We start from the raw sequence: 19,189 nt of genomic DNA, 5'->3' as shown, positions 1-19,189 counted from the left end.
TCATGCTTGCCCCAAGTCGGGTAAGTGAAGGAGAAAGAGCGAATATGCAGAAGGGTATCCTATGCGACTGTTCTGCCAGAGCGATTGTAAGAATATTAATAACTCACCCTTGTGCGAGTCCGACAATGGCAAGAGCGCGACAGAAGACTCAGCATTTCAGCAGCAATCCACAACGCGCTGTGTCCCGCTGCCTCCGATTTTGCAGTCCCGTGAGCTCGATGATGTAAGCGCTTTTTCACTGCTTGTTCGGAATTGTTCTCCACCTACTTCAAAATGTTTCCACATCTTGCTCAAGGCTATACCCCGCAGTCACTGCGTGTTTTACAGACCTCCATACGGCACTATGCGGGGCGACCGGAGGGGGTGGGCGACCCCAAGAAGGAGATCATTCGACGCGTTCTTTATCCCAGCAACATTCGCAGTAGAGCTGTACCCGTCGGCACTTGGCGATCCGATGTCGGCCAGGCTGTCCAACACGCCATTCCATCAGTGCAAGCACATCATACTATTGAGCGTGCATGGCTCCTCCACAAGCGCCAGATTCGCAAACGTCGCGAAGCGGAATTAATCCGGAAATTTGAATGTATGAAGAAGGCTATGGAGGAACTGGAGGAGGTCGACAGCGGACTATACATGGAGGCCAATAGGCAAGACGATCCAAGGGCACGGACAGCTGCCGAGATGCAGCTTGCGAAGACTCTCCGTTCGTCAGAGTTGCGAGCGGTAGAGGCAAGGGTCCGTGGGTTATTTCCGCGAGAACTGCGTATACCCACCGATACTCCTCCACTTTCCGGTTGGAATTATGAATGGAAACCTATACAGCGCCCGATTTAGGTAGCTTCCGACTAATCACTCAATGACGAGGGCACTGATTTTCTATGAAGACAGGTTTCCAATATCACTTCACCAATTCTCTTACAATAGTCCATTCCAACTGCTAGAAATATTTAATGGAAGCACATACGTTCCAGACCTAACCCCATCTCTCCTGGAATATTTCATGCCCCATCATCGTTGGATCTCCAGGCCGACCCGTAGTCGCCGTCTTGCTGACAACTGCAGCGTGTACTGTTTCAAGAGCATCGGTCCACCGATTCAAAGCAGTATAGCGCTTCTTTTCCAAACTTTGCCTAAAGAATAGACGGTTAAGGGTACATAAGATAAAATCTTTGGAAATACCCACTTTGAGTCAAGTTCTAAGCGCATGCCAACTTGGTCAATACGCCCTTCTACTTTGCCCTCCAGAATCAAACCGATCAGCAGCTCTTCAACTTCCTGGACATCGACATTTAATTGCTACAAAGAATGAATTTTATTTTGGTCCAGTCAGGGGGGGAAATCATTACCTTGGCGAGGAATGACAGCTCTAATCGAGTATATGGCTTTATGAGGTCAATGAGATACTGGGTTCGCAAGCTACGAAGGAGTTCGCCAATATAAAGACGAATAAAAGGATCGTCCATGATTGTTGACCTGTTATCTGCTCGAAGTTAGTATAGAAAGGGTTTTACTTAATGAGACGCACCTCGTAAAATCTTTTCAGCAAGATGAACTTCTCGCCGCTGATAGGCGTCGACGAGGTCTGTCATTGCTTTGATCTGAGGATCGCTCTTGTATCTGCATGAAACTGAGTCAAGACACTCATCCACTCGCCGAAAACCTACGGTTTCGTCTCTTGACTATCGAAGGGGTTAACCTCACTGCCTGTGAGCATATTAGCCAGAACAAGGTATTTGAGGACTTGTATTCGCTGGGGCGAGCCCGCTTCATCATAATTGCGGAATGACTCGAAAAAATCTTCGCTAGCTCGATTCCACTGACCTGGTAAGATTGAATGATACCACTTAAGAAGCCCAACCAAATAAACATACGTTCACCCATCCACATTTTACCGCCGCATTCTTTGATTACACCCATGATTCGTGGATGGGGTATTGCAGAACGAATGTCATTCGTGGCATTATAAATCTCCTGCATCACCCGTCAAAAAAGAGACGGCACGGCAGGGCAAGCTACAAACCTTAAGCTTCTTGTAATTTCGAGTTTCGTTGTACATTTGGATCTCTAGTGCGTAGACCTCGAGTAATTGAGTGCCACGCTGAGATTGATCATCGCCGTCACTTGAAGCAGATGTAGCGTTGTGCAGGTCGCGGATGAGCTGATAGAGAGTTAAATGAACAGCACAGTAGGACTCGTAAAAGCATACCTTGGACAAGCGACTGTATTCTTTACGATCAAGCCATAGCTTGGCTAATTTGAGATTTGTCTTCACGCTGAGACGCTTAAATAATGTTCAACGCTCTCGAGTTGAGATTGAAAAAGAGTAAAAAAATCTCACATCATTCTTGGCCTCGACCAAGGCTTTTTTTGTCACTTGATAGAACTGTTCAAGGATATCGACCTCCACTAAACCCCCTTTCCCACCGCCAACATAATCTAATATGCCATTGATTGTTTTTTCAGAATAATTGCGAGTGACGGCGGACTTTGTGTACGTCAGGAGTTGAGTGTAAGCCTTCAACGCGTCTTGCGGCCGCCGTAACACGAGGAAAAGTAGCTTGGTCGACTGTTTTAATGCCTTGAAACCCCTGTTTCGGGATTGAATACCGTGCCGCGAGGAACAAGTTGTTTCCGCACCAGTCACCCTTCTCCTCTTCCTGTTCAACAATGGCTTGGAAGTCCTTCAGTGCGTCTTCAGGGTTGTCCTCCTTCTTTGCTGTGCTTGTTGTATGAGAGTGGCAGTGAGATGTAGCCTTGATCAGCCAGGCTTACATTTTGCCTTGTAGTACATATTCTCAATGTCAACACTTCCTGATTCATTGGCTTCCTCATCGTTATCAGAGTAATCGAAGCCGTAGTCCTAGTACCCTGAGGGGGTGATGATGGGATTGAAAGTCGAATAACCGTACCTCATCATCAGAACCTTGCATATAATCGGCATCATCATCATCCATGGTGGGGAATCTCAAAGGGCTGGGTCAACACTGAAATGGGGGTAAACTTGGGAGTGCTGTCGGATGTAGACCACGTGCTGATGCCCGTTATAGCGCGTCACTAAAGTCTGTACGAGTCTCCCCCACATGAGCCATCCAACAGATTCCATTTCTGTTTCCACCCCAGTCATTGGGTCATTGGGTGGACAGTCCATGCGTTCACGGAGCAGCACAAGGCTTGACGATGTTGCTAGTCTAACCTCCTTTAACCCGTTTGCTGAGGAGGACGAAAATGAGCAGGCGTTGTATACCCTCACATCCCTTTTGTCACGAGTTAAGAATACTTTCACAAATTCAACCAGCATAACAGCGGCGCCTCCAACTACCCGAGATTCCAATGTACCGATCATTCCACCAGGTAGCGATCAACGTCGTTCATCCTATGCAACGATGCCCAGCCAAACTTCTTCTGCTGTCACGGAAAAGCCGCTTTCCTTGACTACCGCTCCAGCTCAAGTTGCGCCTCCGTTGGTCTCGTTGACCCCAGCCCAATCTGAGACCCCTACATTCTCCATAGAGTACGATCCTTCACTTCCTCCGCGGACTGCTTTGTATTCTCCCATCTATGACGCAGGAGAAGGCGCATCTTTTGGCACCTCTATCCCTGGATTTCCTATCCAAGACGATGCTCGAAGTATAAGAACTACAACCAGTTTACATCGTTCTGGCTCGGTTTCCAAAGTTATGCGACGACTCCGGGGCGAAGGTATGTTTAATTCTAATTTTCTAACCCAAGTTTTTCACCGCGCTCCAGGCCTGTCAAAGGATTATTGGATGGACGATGAAAACTGTAAGGAGTGCTATGACTGTAAGAGCGTTTTCACTGCATGGCGACGCAAGCATCATTGCCGAATATGCGGTAAGGTTGAAATTATTCATGTAAGCTCACCACTGACTCCATGTTTTAAAGGGCAGATCTTTTGTTCTCGATGTGCTTCCAATATCATCAAAGGTACACGATTCGGACAGAGCGGAATGATTCGTGTCTGCAAATTGTGTCTGGACAAACTAGCCAAGGTTGACGAAGATGACGAGGATGATAGACGTTCCATTGTTTCATCAGTAACATTCCCAGCCCATCAACTTGGAATGGATATTCTCCCGGGCCTGGGACATCCCCAGTCTCCATTCGCCGCTTCTCAGCTTTTCGGTCGTACCGACGAGCCATTCAATCTATATTCCATCGCTGAGACACGAAAAATCTTCTATAGTTTGGAAGATGATGTCTATAGACCAATGACTCTTCCCATCCAGCGGAGTGATACCGATGCGGCATGGGCATCAGTTCAAGATAATCCAGCACCGTTTCGGAGGGCACTGTCTGATGAGGGTGTGGGTGACCAGAGTTCTTCAGAGATTTTCCACTCGGAAACAGTAGCTATGGCGAAACCAAATACTTTCTCAACCGAATCAAACGTTGTAACACCAAGCGAAATTGCTGGAACCACAAGCTCTATTCAGTTTCCCGTAGGCTCCCCAGAGCGAGCTATCGATAGTCCTCAATCAAATAGACCTCCGCTTCAACTCTCGACCGACCTTGAAATAGCCGCACCCTTCATTCGCAGTCGCGTTCAAAGTCGAATAGACAACTTTCAGCCAGTGGTAGAGCCGGGTTGGAGAACTCGCAGGGAAAGCACAGCGTGAGCATATTCGACTTTCTCAAACAACACCTCTTTAATGAAATTTGAGTTATGCGCAGGAACTCAATCTGGCGTCTATGACGCATCTTAAAATTATGTTGCGGCAGATGCTGCTCAAGGAGAAAATACCTAATATAAGAGAATGGGAAGAAACACTTTTGAAGATGGCGTTGCGCATAGCCAAGGAGTTGGCCTTCACTCCCATACCGTACCGACAGGGCGAGGATATGGATGTCAGGCGTTATGTCAAGATCAAGAAAATACCTGGAGGAAGACCTTGCGACTCAGAACACGTCAACGGCGCTGTCATCACGAAGAATGTCGCACATAAACAGATGTCTAGGCCACAAAACAACCCGCGGATCATGTTGGTCACATTTCCCCTAGAGTTCCATCGGGTCGAAGGTCAATACATGCAATTTGGACAAATTCTCCGTCAGGAAAAGGAGTACCTAGGGAATCTCGCTAGCCGAATAGCAGCACTTAGACCGCATGTCGTTTTGGTCGAGAAGACGGTATCGAGACTCGCATTAGATGCGCTCGTCCAACACAATATTGTAGTTGCTCGTAATGTCAAGCCCAGTGCTATCGCAACCATAGCAAGGATTACTCAAGGGGATGAATTTTCTTCTATCGACAAACTCGCTATTGAACCAAGGCTGGGACACTGTGCACGTTTCCGACTTCAAACTTTCGATCATCCGTTAATACCAGGGCGAAGGAAGACTTATATGCGTTTCGAGGGATGTAATAGTGACCTCGGCTGTACGATTATTTTACGAGGTGGCGATATTGAAACATTGCGACACGTGAAGAGGGTTACACGTTTTCTGATTTTTATTGTTCGCAATCTCAAGCTCGAGACTCATCTATGGAAGGATTCTGTCATCAGCCTCCCCTCCTTTAATCCCGATGCCATTCCCCTCAGCCTTTGCAAAGGTCTAGGTCTGCATACCAAGGTCGCAGATTTCTTCCAGCAGCGGTCGTTTTCCTTCGTTGCATCTCACTTTGGGAGTTTGGTAACAACTCTATCTAATGTTCCTCCAGTCCCTTCCTCTCTTGATGCCGAGGATGATATCGATTCAGATATCCCCAGCGAAGAGGCCGAGCAAATACGCCTTTCGCGTAGAATCGACCAGTCTCTCGAACCTTACCGAACTACCTTCATTTCTGTTTCTGCTACTCTCCGCTTCCCACCTCCCTTTCCTGTCATGAAGATGAAAGAGTTAGATGATGAGTTACATACGGCTAAGAGAGATTGGGAGGACGATGTTGTTCTAAAAGAAGAAAAGCCTCCAGTCGTACCAACTTTAGAAGCGAAGCAGGCTGCTTTTAGAGCCGATCCTTTTTCTGTTGATGACTCTCATCGCGCTGAAATCAATGCTCAGATTGAGGCACTTGACGTTCCTGCACCCCTTACCCCAGAACCTGAATCTCCACGATCTATGGAGGGCGAGGGTTCTTTCCCTGAAGTATCCACAACGGCCTCTGCGGCATGTCAGTCTTCTAGTCCAGGCGTGCACCACTCATCGGTGGACGAGTCTCCTGAAATCTTATTGACTGTCGACAATATTGCCCTTGAAAGCAAGTACCGCCTCTTGAAATGGAAACATGAAGAACACCGTCGAATCTGGGAATGGTATCTACGGAAAAATCCGGACGATTTTGAGGTGGAAAAATACCAACAGATATTTTTATGGGAATACACAGTCCCTACCTCTGACATTGGACAGCATCGTGCATGCTTCGTTCCACAGCTCGTTTGCATGCAATTCTATGGTGATAACGACACAACTTTGGGTCAGTTCATAGAAAAGGCCGTCATGGAGACACTTAGATTCCTGCTGAATCCCAAGGCCATCTGCGAAGGTAAAGGCTGCGACCAGCCCCTTGCGCGTCATTGCAAAGTATATGTCCATAATGAAACGCGACTTTTCGTTGCCGTTGAACAATGGGATGGTCAAATAGTAAACCACACTTTTGGGCCTGCCCCCGACCTCATTACTACCTGGAGTGCCTGCAGAGTTTGTGGGTCCGCTACGCCTTTCATACCGGTATCTCCGGAAATGCAACGTTATTCATTTGCTAAATTCCTCGAGCTGCATTTTTATCCGGCAGACGTCAAGCTGGTTCAGGGAGCAGGCTGCGAACACAACATCTATCAGCATCACATCCGTTATTTCGCTTCGGGGGGAATGACCGTCAGGTTTCAGACAGACCCTGTTTTCATGCATGAGATTGTGTTCCCCCCTTTCCGCGTGCATGTTCGGCATGAAACGCTGCTAGAAATCAAAAACGCGGACTTCGAAAAGCTTCAAAGAAACAATTTCACGTGGTATAGCAATCTAATCGATGAACTAAAACTCATTAGTGTCGACGCGGCCACAGGTGACGAGGAGACTGATGCACGGCTAAGTGTGGACGTCAACTGTTTCATCGCTCGCGCCGAAGCAGAAAGGGCAGACATTCGTCGACTCATTAATAAAACCTATCGAGAATCTGCTCCTACCGACACTTTGGCCCTGAATCGGGTCCATGCATACCGACAAGACAAGATTGTAGCATTGCAACAGGATTTTGATCGCTTACCGAAATTCAAGCCAGTGACAATACTCGATAAAGCGACCAAGCGAACGTCGACCCTTAATTCTGTTAGGACAATGTGGCCTGCGAAGCCCCATCTTGGTCTTCTTCCAGATCCGTCTCTATCTATTCTTCCATCGGAGGCAGAGGAAGGGCCATTCATCAAGAAAAGATTAGAACCCGATCCTTTCGCATCGTCCGCTTCCGAGGTTTCCGACTCTGAGCCCGACCCACCAGTGACTGGTTCAGAACAAACTTTAATCAGTTCGGCATCTGAAGTACTCACTTTACGCGAGCCAGAAGAGCTGGCACCCCCTACATCACTTACGCCCAAAGATTCACCCAATCTACACAAATCGGGTGCAGACAGCGACTCCACCGTTGGCACAAATACCAAAGATGCCCCAATAGATGGTTTGCCTCGTATTGTACCCGTAAGCTATGTTTATTTCTTTGGACTAGTGGATATGGTTACACAGTGTATATCTAGGAGGATTCCTCTGTGCCAGATGTTACTGTCAAGCATACATCTAGGTTACCCAGGAGATCAATAAATCAGCCCAGCGTGGCCGAACTCGTGAAGAAGTATCAAGATTTCATTCCTCCTCAAAGTATGTCCGATTTGGCCAAAACGGCGCTGCCTCCTCCTCGACCTGTAGTATCGGAGAGCGAACAGGAATATCCCATCGCTCAACGAAAACACTTGCGCCGTGGTCGGCACCCTGTAATGTCAAGGAAAACATCCACATCCGACTTCGAATCTAGCTACGCTGCTAATATTGCGCCCCGATACTTGATGCACAGTAGGAGGTCTGGTTACATCGGCAGCCGCATCCCTGGCCCCTCTGGTCAAGTATTAGACTCTCACGAATCATCTAGAAAGGCATCTCCTGAAAAAAGGTCTGGGCAACACAAAAATAAAGAAGTTCGTTTCAGTCGTACTTCATCTCCCCCATCTATTCCTGGGAGATCGTTCTTGGCCCCGCCCAAACAACCAAAGACGCGAATTTCTAGCCGCGCCAAGGAGAAAACAGCTGTACGGCCTCTTAATTCAGCAGCGAAGCCTTCCTTTCGTCGGGCTCCCGGGCCAACCACCAAAGTCATGACAATGGCCAAGAATTTCGAACGGCTAAATCGAGAAGCCGAGCGTACCAAGGGACGGTATAACATTATTCGTGGAAAACGTGCTCGTCCTGTTGCTTCCGCTCGAGCTACGGTTGAGGTTCTTGACAGTGTCAAAGACGCCCTCCGCAATGATCCGGAGACCGACCCATCCAGTGAAGCTGACGATGAAGGAGAGGACATGGAAGAGGAGGCATCTCTTCTGCCACCGGCCCCCCAGCAACCACATCTTACAACCGTATCTTCGCCAACTTCGACCCCATTGGAGACTGATATACCCAATAGGGAAATACCAGTGTCTGCTCCTCCACTTCCTGTGTTTCCCGACTTGCCAATTGAAAGTGACTCGCAGCCACTACCTAGAACCACTATCGACCCAACAGAACATTTCTCTCTGCCGCCTTCCCCCTTACTTTCATCTAAGCCAGGCGTAGGGAGTCCTCCAGCGTCCGACCTTGAGCTTTTACCTCCGACAGGAGCAAGTCACTCCATACTCAAAGCCTTATCAGAGTTTTGGCAACCCTCCCGCCAACTTGACGATCCTATGAGTGATCCTGAGCATATTTTCAGGGACTCCTCAATGATAGTAAGAACCGATGAGCCTACGTCAATCATTGCGCTTGCCCTCAAGTAAGAGGTATTTCAGTAACTCATCATCAATCTTCTGATTTTTTCCAGTTCTCCGCAGTATCGTGATATGCTGACGAGATCTCGAGCCGATAAGAAGACGGCCCGCGAACCGAAATTGACAGATGGAGAGTCGTTCATGCCGGATGACAAGTCTATCGCTGAGTCCACCTCGACGTGGGGTGTGGTGAATATCGATCCCGTAGATTCCGCAGACCCCACTGAGGATTTACGATTGCCATCCTCAAGGTTGCCTTGGGCGATCAGTGAGTTCAATAATGGTCGTATCAGCGCCTAAGATTCAATGGGGTTCAACAGGTTTTGAAAGTGGTGGCCTTACCATCAGCTGCACCATTCTTTACCCCGAGCAATTTGATGCTCTTAGGCGCACATACAATTGTGAGAAGAGCATGGTTGAATCGCTTTCTCGGTGTGTCAAATGGAACGCTAACGGTGGAAAATCCGGTTCAGCGTTCCTCAAAACGCTGGGTAATTACTTTCTAGTCCTTGTTATCCCGTGCTTACATCTGGATTTGAGATGATCGCTTCATTGCCAAGGAACTGTCCAGGTCTGAGGTGCAGACCATGGAGAGTTTTGCTCCAGCTTACTTCGACTATATGTCGTCTGCCGTATCGGCTAATGTGCGTATATTCCATTGTCACAGTGCTAGAAAACTTATTGGACATAGCGACCAACGCTACTTGCGAAAGTCTTCGGTTGCTACAAGTTGACGTTTCCGGGGGCAGGCAAAGGGAAAGGGTCTAGTAAATTCAAATCGACACAGAAGAATTTTTTAGTCATGGAGAACCTCTTTTACAACCGTCGGTTCACCAAGGTTCGTTGTCTCGGCCCCGGTTAATACCCCGTTCACTAAAAAATGATGGGAAGATATATGACCTTAAAGGCTCAATGCGCAATCGTCATGTTCAATCAACTGGAAAAGAGAATGAAGTGCTTCTAGATGAGAACCTGGTACAAAGTGAGCGCGATTTTTTTTTTTTTGAGGTTTTCTTCCGTTAAACTGCGTTAATAGCTGCGCACCTTAACCCTTTTTACCTGCGCGAACATTCGAAGCGTATTTTACGTGGCGCATTGTACAATGATAGTAAGTTTCTGGCGGATATCAATGTCATGGATTACTCTCTGGTTTGTGGGGTGTGTAATTATTATCAAGATATTCGGTATCCAGTCTTACCAAATAGTCAGGTGGACAGTCAGAATAATGAGTTGGTCATCGGAATAGTTGGTGAGTCGTCAAATTTCTCAACTCAAAATACACTTCATTTGCTGTAGACTATATACGTACCTATACCTGGGACAAAAAACTTGAAAGCTGGGTCAAGGAGTGGGGTGCTGGGAAAGAGCCAACCATTATAACACCTAAACAATACCGACAGAGATTTATTAGCGCTATGGAGCGTTATTTTCCTTTGGTAATGTACATCCCAGTTATGAGATACCAAATAACAACTAACTTCACTTAGATACCGGATAGGTGGATGAAACAACGCGATACGTCTGAAGAAGATCCAAGCATCTTATTGGAACTTTGGCCGGATTGGTGACTGTCAGTAGTCTTGAAGTGGCATTACAATTTACAAACACACTATTATAGCATAACTATAGATTATTTGTATCATTACTCCCATCATTACTCCCATTAATCAACCGAGCTTGACCTTCTTGGCTGGCTGAGGAGTGCCTTTGTCACTATCCTTACGTTTCTTTGTCCCCCCCGATTTAAAATTGCTCATTAACTCCTGTACACGAGCTTGAACTCTGATAGCAATATCCCCGACCTCAGACTCTTGGCCGTTGAACGTAATCGCATTCTGGATCATCAGGTTAAGATCAGCTTCAAACGCTTCAATCGTGTCATATTTGTCGTTGTCTAGCTTCTGCCGGATGGTTCGTAAATCTCGCGCATCTTTTCGAGGGATAATGTCGAAGTATGTCGGTATTTCTAATAAAACGGGATCCACTGGTTCACGGAAAACCCAAGAACTGAAGTGACTGTTCAGTATTGAAACAGCAGAAGCGACGCGACAGCTTACATAGAATCCTTCACAAGGCTCGTCATCACTCCCTGGAGGCCACGTTTTTCACTCCAAGATAATTTCCGTTCCATGGCTTTAAGCCACTCTTTTTTGAAGGCCTTTTCGAGGACATCGGCGCACGAAATTGGGTAGGTCGACGGAGGGTTGAATTGTCGACAATTGTTGAGGACTAATTCGATATCTTTCTTGAAATCCTCCATCGTCGTGTATTGGTTTTCAGTGAGTTTTTGAGACATAGTTCCAAGATCCATTGGATGTGCGATTTCCTCCAGATATCTAACCTCCGAGTGAGCATACTTACGGCAGCAATAGACGAGAGACGTACGTAGGGCAACCATCTCTGATGGGATCCACCGGACTGCTGAAGAGACCAGCTTCTGGAATCTTTAAAAGCGATTTCAACAACTCCTTACATTTCTTCTCATTGATAGGCGTTGCCTGGATGACCGAGAGTTTCTTTGCTTTCGAAGGAGCTACTGGTATTGAAGCTGGGGGTGGGACTTCCTTCTCTTTTCCTTTGACCGATGATTTAGGAAAAACCTCCTTACTCGAGGTGGTGTGTTTGAGCTCCAATGGTTTTTCTTTCTTCGTTGTTTTGTGCGTTTGCACCTTCGATATGGTTGATGTTGGCATCGGTGTGTTGGACTTCTCAGCTGGGGAGGGTCTAGCCGTTGAGGGGGAAGATCGCTCTTTTTTGGCCGGTGAAGCAAGCGCCAAGACGTCGTCATCGTTTTCGACTGTCTCGTTCTTTTTTCGCTTACTCGAATTTGTGTGTTGCATTGTCTTCTCCCGCTCAGAGTGTAGGCGCATACGTTCTTCGCCCTTTTCACGCTCGCGCTCCATTGCAAGAACTTCTTGTAAGATGTCGTGAGAGCCATCATCAACGTAAGGTGGTGGTGGTAAGTCCACATCGGGTATGGCTACGGGCTGCCTCTGTTTCTTGGATTTGGGCTGGGCTTGTGGAGGCGGGGATTGTTGTTGAGAGGGTGTATCAGCGTATGAGGACTTGGTATTGAGACCGACTTTGAGTTTAATTACAGGCCTTGAAGAAGAAGCAGATTGAGAAGAACGATGTGGAAGAGCAGCGGGAGCGGAAAGCTTTATAGAAGGTTGGCGAGTTGGAATAAGTTCGGCCGCTTTGGATAACGGTTCACGAGGCGGCTGCGCTGTCTGTGCTCTATCTGCAGCCTCGAGAGTCTTGTTGATGATCGACCATTCTAGAAATCCTTTTATAATCTTCCATTATAGATAAACCCAACGGACTCACGTTTCTCAAAGAATGTTTCCAAAGCAATGGCCTCATTATGCGCGTAACTTCCAGCTGCGTTGTAAAGTTTGGCGTTCGATATCATCAGATGAAAATCTGATCGGAAAGCGAATCGATCCTTGTACATGCCCGCCTCTAGCTTAGCACCGATTGTGCTTAAATCCATGGGTTCCTTAACGATATCGAAATATCTGACGACAATTAGTACCACTCCAACCGTCAGGGCCAGAATTGTCAACGTACCGAGGGGCACTATCCCGAATAGGGTCCACGGGCTGTTTGAAGAGGAGGGCATGCCTATTAGATTGTAGTTTCCTCAACGCATTTCGACATGCCCTAAGATCATTAATGGTCATGCCAGCAGACTGAGCCTTGAGGGTCTGAGTCGGTTTAGCAGAGGATTTATCGTTGGCTCTATTGGACAACAATCTCGCATTGAGCTTCATCTTAGGTTTGGACGAGGAGGTGGCTGTTGGCGGAACGGGTGGCACTGGTGGCGCAAGGAGCACCCCTTTCTTGATGACAGGCGACGACATAGGTAACTCAGCAGGAGTGGATTGAGGACTGCCAAGAATCCCAGCCCTAGCAGCAGAGATGTTAAGTTGGACAGTGGGATGTCGGGATGATGGACCGCCGCTTTTTAAGGTCCTCGTGGGTTTGACTGGAACCTTGACTGGTGGAATCGGAGGGGCTATGTCGGTGATCGGAGTACTAGGAATATGTATTTTCACCGATGGAGGGACTTCCTCAACGGGACGAATCAGAATATCCGCGAGCTTGAGAAGACACCAGCGAACTTCATAATCGATATCCGGTGCGCTGCAAGATTTTAGCAAGGGCAAAAATAATCTTATGCATTGCAATACGCACAGTGCGATGGGCATTAAGAACTCACGCATAGCTTCATTTTTGCCGATTTCCCTATCTTTGCGCAATACTTTTATCATGAGATCCAGCTCGCTCTTCTTCGATTCCTTGGCCTTTTCCGGAGCATTTCCATCTTCTTCGATTAACAAGGACTCCGTATCTTTCAAATTGGACTTCATTTCTCCCATCTGAACAAGAAGGGCCAGGCTGTGACACGCATTCCGGGCAACATGACGGCGGACGATTCGTGACGGATCATTGGCGATGACAGACAAAATATAGCGCATTATCACAGGCGTATACCATTTCGTCAGGAATAAGCCATCAAAGGCTGCCAGCCGCACCTGAGTGTAGTGCCCTTCTCTGCAGGGCTTATCAGTGTGTTGAACAATAAACTTCACGCATCACTAACCGTGTTAAAGGGAAAAAGACTTTGGGGTGGGCTGGAATAAGATTCGCGACTCCGAGAACCATGTAGAACTAACAACCGAAATGAGCAAAAAGTATAACTCAGGGATATATATTTACCTCCAAAGCAGCAATGGTCACAATATTGTGAGGAGAAGGAATTAGACGATCCATGCTGCGATATCTGTCAATCTCTGCAATGGTTTGTCTAACGAGTTCTTTATCCTCTGCCGTTTGTTCAGAGCGGATCTCTGCAGGTAGCAGCTCGCCTCTCTCAGGAGGAGCAACGGAAACTGCAGCGTATGCAGCAGCAGAAATAATGGTACAAATGTAGAGACCATCTGAGTACTTTTGGAAGGTAAGAATTCCTCGCCAGCGACTGCTATGAAACTCACCGGATTGGACGTATTGTCATTATAGCGAAGTTGGTCAATGAAAAATTGTCTCACGACAGAAGGCGACTTTCCATTCTCGAATCTCACGCGTGAAATGGCAGTTATGAGACTCTTATACTAAGTGAGCGACAGAAAATGAGGCTTTTTATACTCTGATGAAAACACACCTTTCGAACGAAATACTCAGCGAGGTCAGAAAAATTATTTGGCTTAGGCACATATGTGTGAGTGAATAAATCTTGAGTAGGATCTTCAGGATCATAACAATAACGAAGAAATAACTTGAAGAGATGGAATAGGCCAAGGAAATCCAGCCGCCGTATCGCACACTACCTACAATCAACATAGGGCCGAGCAAATTTGGGTGACTTGCTTACCGTCACGAGGGCGAGGGCAGCCTCGCAGCGTATCCGATAGTAGTAGTTGGAGACAAGCACTGTTTTCGTCAATGTACTTGAAACAATTGCAGTAGGCTTTTCGGCGAGAGCGTGGAGTGCCTGGAGCGAACCAGTCGGTAATCATGGATACGGAATAACATCGACATACCTCCAGTTGTGCAACGACGTCCCTGTCCCTTTGTAATTGAGAGACCCACATAAAATCTGGCTGGTCGAACTTAATGTTGGCAATCCACTCGAAATCGGCGTCCATGCGTATCCATTCATAGGTCGCACCACTCATTACAGCCTCATCTTCCTCAGTCCAATCGGCAACTTTCCAGTTCTCTCGTTCCTGTTCCTTCTCCCATATCTCAAGACCAAAACCCATGTCAATCATCCCTATAGCTTCAGCTGCCTCCGCATCACCTTCGGCTGCCGCCTGCGCAGCGGCTTGTCGAGCTAAATAACGTTTGGTATTTCTTCGGACACGCTTGTACTTAGTATTGAATGGAACTTCATAACGTTTGAAGGGTGCTCGAATATCAAGGACATGTTCATACGGTGTTCCATCGGCTTCATGGATTCGTATCGTCATTTGACCCTATTTTAGGTAGTTGAGAGAGATAAATGTAAGTTTTTAATACGACAACTCACCTCGAAAAAAGCGATGGGTTTCATAAGGGCCTTCGAAAATTCGTTGGCCTCCATGGCCTTGAAAGCCGGTGCTTCCTGCCGCATTGTAATTTCAACAGCCATCTTCTTCCGATTGAATGACGCAGAAAAACCAAACGATGGACAACCACTGCCGTATATCCATTGTTCCGCAAAGCTTCGAGGGTCAACACCGCTGACCTTCCGACACATCCGAAGAAAAGCATGTGTTGAAAGGGCATTATTTTGCAGCTCTCCACTGATAGCAGAGAGAAAGAGTTTTGGTAGAACACGACTAAGCCCAAGGGATGTTCCGGATTTTCCCAGTCGACGGTCAAGAATATGAAGAACCAAGGGTGCTTTGAGGTTGATAAACGGTAGTGTAGCGGCATCAGGAGGATCGAGAACCTGAGGTTGGCAGATTGGCGGCATGCTGCCGACGTCCCATTCTAAAACACGCTGCATGTCCTTCTTCAACTTGAAACGGTAATCATTGTTACCAAAAAGCTTGCGAATGAAAAGGCCGGTGATGTAAAGCGCCAATCCATTTACCAGCCAGATATCTGACCACGTCTTGGGTATGATGTTGATACCCATCCACTGGCAAGCCAAGGCATGACTCAGAGTTTGTCGCGTTTCCATAGCTTGTTCGATGGCGTCCTCTCCGTGGAGTACATCAAGGCTTACTATAGATAGGGAAGCACTGTCGAAGCGCTGCGTGGGCAACTGGTCGACAAAGACAAGTTTGTAAGAGTTGAATGGATACGAGCCAAATTCGGAAACATAGAAGCTCATAGAAGAACGCAGAAGGGCCGTGGATGTTTTGAGGAATGATTCCTGCCCAGGCAAGCAGAAAGCATACATAGGTGGCTGAGAAGTGCCAGATGCTTCATCTGCCGCGCTATCATGGGGGATCGGATGCAAATGGAAAGGACCAGCGGCGAAGGCGATGTGTTGAATGGATGTCGGGACTGCTTGAGAAAAGAGAAAAATGGTTTTATTGGAGTTATAGGGGTGGGCGACCTAACATATTTCTTGAGCAAGAGCCATCTGATGCACAGAAAGCAGGCGCACCTGTTCAACCAGTTCACCGCTACACAACACAATGGTGGGACTCAATTCAGTCGTATCAACTTCGTCACTAACATCGACTTCTTCCAAATACCGAGGAACAACAAATTCGAATTCCCACGTGCATTTCTCCCATAAGTTGTCTATGCAAGGAATCCAGCACCTTGCGGCATCTGGGGATGAAGGTGAGGTATACACGTGAGGTACCCTCTACAGAAGGATTTCAACATCAAAGTAAAATGAAAGCTGCAAAGACTCACATAAGGGTGATTATCACTGGGTAGCACAAACTCGATACCGTCAACAGGGTTCCGCAAACTGTACGCAACATTGACCACGATAGGAGAAAACTCGGCCATGGTTTGGCCTGCAAGACCGCTAGGGGTCGCCGGTTCAGGGGTCGCACCTGTTTGTACGTTGGTATGAGGAAGGGACAGTAATGAAGGGTGTCATACCATCATTGTAGACTACACCTGTCGAAGAGGTCTGTCTTAGATGGACCTCTTTAGGAATTGCTACGGACAAGTCGCCTTCATCACTTTCTTGCAACGCGGAATAAAGCTTCCTCTTGAGTTCTGGATGTCTATGACAGTCATGAGCCTCGGTAGAGCCCCCCATGCCGATATTAGCCAAGGCATCGTGATGAGAAAACTCGGCTTGGTGCCCGCCAACCGTGACATTATGAACGGCTACACCATGTGAGCTCAACAAAGGGCGTTCGAATTCAAGTACGCACTACATTGCCTTAAATGAAGGTTGATAGTTCTCAACTCGCTGCTGGCGGGGACAACTGTGAGTTCAGTATAGCCCTGTAATGCAGATATGAGGGGTTCCAGCTTTTACAGGGCACACCGTATACATACCCAAAGACTTCCACTAAAGTCAATCTCAAGTACAACTTTCTGATGACTGGTATATACGCAAAGACGTGTCAGTTGAAAGAAAACTCGATAACATGGTGAAGGAGACGTATATGGAAAAACCACGGCGGATATGCTCGCGTTGGAGGCTGATGCGCGCGTCCATAGACGAGGAATCCTCCAATAACCACTTCTAGAATGAGAAGGTGCTGAATTGAGCACGATGAAGAAGGGAACTTGTAGCAGAAATTGCGGGAGAGTCGGTGGAGATGGGAGTACCAGCGAGAAGCACAGCAGGCATTGGATTATGTAACCACATACTTCTCACATCCTCCATGCCCCCCAAAAAATCCGCGTTTCGCCAGCCAGGCGCAAAACATTTCCAGCTCGTTCACAGGTCACAGAGAGACCCCCTGATACATGACCCAGATGCAAGCCAACATGTTCTGAAGTCCGTCGAGAGGGGAAACCTCAGAAAGGCTTGTGTCCTAGCTAGCTTGATATCAAACGTGGTCCTGATCAGATACACAGGGAAAATCTCGTGCAGATCTGGAGGCCTGCCTCCATCCCTCGGATGTCGAACACGACCGGACGAAAAATGTCGGGGAAGCTGCATTATATGGTATCTACTACGACGACACCGATTACGATTATATGCAACATCTACGTTCCGTCGGCATTCGAGAAGATGGCATAGATAGCATCCTGATTGAAGCTCCCGCACTAAAAAACAGCAAAGGCAGGTCAAAGTCAGATCCTTTGTTCATACCGAAGGAAGCGTTACCTTCTGCCTCCGAGCTTCCACGGAATTATGAATCGCAGCAAGCAATTCCACAAAGTATCGCAGGTCTTCAGCCAGATATGGACCCACATCTCCGACAAGCCCTGGAAGCCCTGGAAGACGACGCTTTCGTAGATGGCGACCTAGACGAAACTTTTTTTGACGAGTTAGTAGAAGGTGGCGAACGTGGAAGTGATAAAGATGTGCAATTCGAATTCGAAGAAAATGGGATCGAAGACGAGATGGATGCTAGTTTGGGCCAGGGTACCGGGGTTGAGAATGAGTCTGAAAAAATTGATTGGGAGAGTAAATTTGCCCTCTTCAAGAAAAACCGTGTCGGTCTCAGTCAAGAGTCAGCCAGCGATGATGAATCACTCGAGGGGAACGACACGATTGCCAGTTTACCTTCTATTTCCGTTATCGGTGGAAAAGGGAAAAGAAGACGAATGGGTAGCGACGCCTCTGGCTATAGCATGAGCAGTTCATCTATGTATCGAAATCAAGCCCTTCAGATCCTTGATGAACGATTTGATCAGGTATGCCTTCATATTTTAACATCGTCCGTGCTCTTTGGTTCAACTTCGCCCTTTCAGGTCATGGGAAAACAATACCACGAGGAAGATGAAGAATCCTCCTTCTCCGACGACGACGAAGCACCGGAGCTCATTACATCGCGTGAAGATTTCAGCGCGATGGTTGACGAATTTCTCCACGACTATGAGATTTTAGGGAACAAAATGAAACTCAAGCTAGACGGTGATTCTGGTGCAGATAAACTTGAGACTCTTCGATGTGCTTTGGGCCAAGATGAGCGCCTACATGTCTATGCCCGCGAAAACGGCGATACCCAAGATCTGGAGGATATTGAAGCCAGTGAGGAAGGGGACAGATGGGACTGTGAAACTATACTAAGTATGTTTCTCCTGTCTGATTTCAAAACAACGCCTGAATTGTTCTACTTCAACAGCGACATACTCTAATCTTGAGAACCATCCCCATATCATCCGAGTTGCCCCTTCGAAGCCTGTCTCGAAGATACTGCTCAACTCAAGGACTGGATTTCCTTTGACCGAGGAATTGCTGAACAAAACCGCCTCGAAGGCGTCAAGTGCGAAATTGGAGGCCGACAGCAATAGCGACGGAGAGACAAGTGAATCAGGTACGTCAATCCGCTTGAAGCAAGAAGTGAGTTAGACAAACTGATTTACATAGTTCACAAACGTAACACAATCTCTCGACCTCGAAATGAGAGTAAGGAAGAAAAAAAGACGAGGAAATCAGCCGCAAAGACAGAAAAACTGACCCGAAAAGCGGCGAAAAGGGCGATGAAAGAACAATTCGATGCTGAACTGAAGACTCAGAAGAAATTTTTTGTAAATTCAATGCAGCGAACCCGAAAGCTATAGCTATAATTAGAAATGTTCAGATCTTGATGATCCTTATCCGATTGGCCCCCGTTGGTGTCATATACACTGCGTGTGAGTTA

The 19,189-nt window shown here is 47.3% G+C and overlaps 4 protein-coding genes across 4 annotated transcripts; 2 read left to right on the top strand and 2 right to left on the bottom strand.

Moving 5' to 3' along the window:
- Nucleotides 1-240: 240 nt before the first annotated feature.
- AGABI2DRAFT_189496 (hypothetical protein) lies at nt 241-2,964 on the bottom strand. Its single transcript, XM_006454156.1, has 13 exons — nt 2,910-2,964; nt 2,773-2,860; nt 2,638-2,716; nt 2,339-2,588; nt 2,207-2,281; nt 2,021-2,158; nt 1,872-1,971; nt 1,665-1,821; nt 1,526-1,617; nt 1,347-1,480; nt 1,184-1,296; nt 885-1,130; nt 241-834 (listed from the first exon to the last, which is right to left on the bottom strand). The coding sequence occupies exons 1-12, from the start codon at nt 2,952-2,954 to the stop codon at nt 974-976; spliced, it is 1,428 nt and encodes a 475-aa protein (XP_006454219.1). The 5' UTR covers nt 2,955-2,964; the 3' UTR covers nt 241-834; nt 885-973.
- Nucleotides 2,965-3,080: 116 nt separating this feature from the next.
- On the top strand, nt 3,081-10,531 carry AGABI2DRAFT_113973 (hypothetical protein; the record flags this gene model as incomplete). The annotated part of the gene is made up of 14 exons (XM_006454155.1): nt 3,081-3,699; nt 3,748-3,852; nt 3,904-4,633; nt 4,683-7,650; nt 7,707-8,968; nt 9,017-9,231; nt 9,284-9,454; nt 9,504-9,607; nt 9,655-9,801; nt 9,855-9,945; nt 10,000-10,121; nt 10,173-10,212; nt 10,260-10,399; nt 10,451-10,531. 14 exons carry the CDS (start codon nt 3,081-3,083, stop codon nt 10,529-10,531), a joined length of 6,795 nt encoding a protein of 2,264 aa, XP_006454218.1.
- AGABI2DRAFT_182197 (hypothetical protein) lies at nt 10,529-17,302 on the bottom strand (the record flags this gene model as incomplete). The annotated part of the gene is made up of 19 exons (XM_006454154.1): nt 10,529-10,970; nt 11,021-11,299; nt 11,349-12,240; nt 12,291-12,481; nt 12,534-13,109; nt 13,161-13,520; nt 13,570-13,637; nt 13,686-13,913; nt 13,961-14,071; nt 14,128-14,289; nt 14,338-14,457; nt 14,507-14,941; nt 14,995-16,014; nt 16,066-16,272; nt 16,323-16,468; nt 16,536-16,751; nt 16,799-16,871; nt 16,926-16,971; nt 17,244-17,302. The coding sequence occupies 19 exons, from the start codon at nt 17,300-17,302 to the stop codon at nt 10,631-10,633; spliced, it is 5,529 nt and encodes a 1,842-aa protein (XP_006454217.1). The 3' UTR covers nt 10,529-10,630.
- AGABI2DRAFT_182196 (hypothetical protein) lies at nt 17,258-19,109 on the top strand (the record flags this gene model as incomplete). Its single annotated transcript, XM_006454153.1, has 5 exons — nt 17,258-17,401; nt 17,454-18,239; nt 18,297-18,615; nt 18,671-18,862; nt 18,916-19,109. The coding sequence occupies 5 exons, from the start codon at nt 17,258-17,260 to the stop codon at nt 19,107-19,109; spliced, it is 1,635 nt and encodes a 544-aa protein (XP_006454216.1).
- Nucleotides 19,110-19,189: the final 80 nt, after the last annotated feature.

The sequence above is a fragment of the Agaricus bisporus genome (genome assembly GCF_000300575.1).
Source record: "Agaricus bisporus var. bisporus H97 unplaced genomic scaffold AGABI2scaffold_1, whole genome shotgun sequence".
In the NCBI taxonomy this organism is placed as follows: domain Eukaryota; kingdom Fungi; phylum Basidiomycota; class Agaricomycetes; order Agaricales; family Agaricaceae; genus Agaricus; species Agaricus bisporus.
This window is presented reverse-complemented; position numbering and strand designations above follow the sequence as displayed.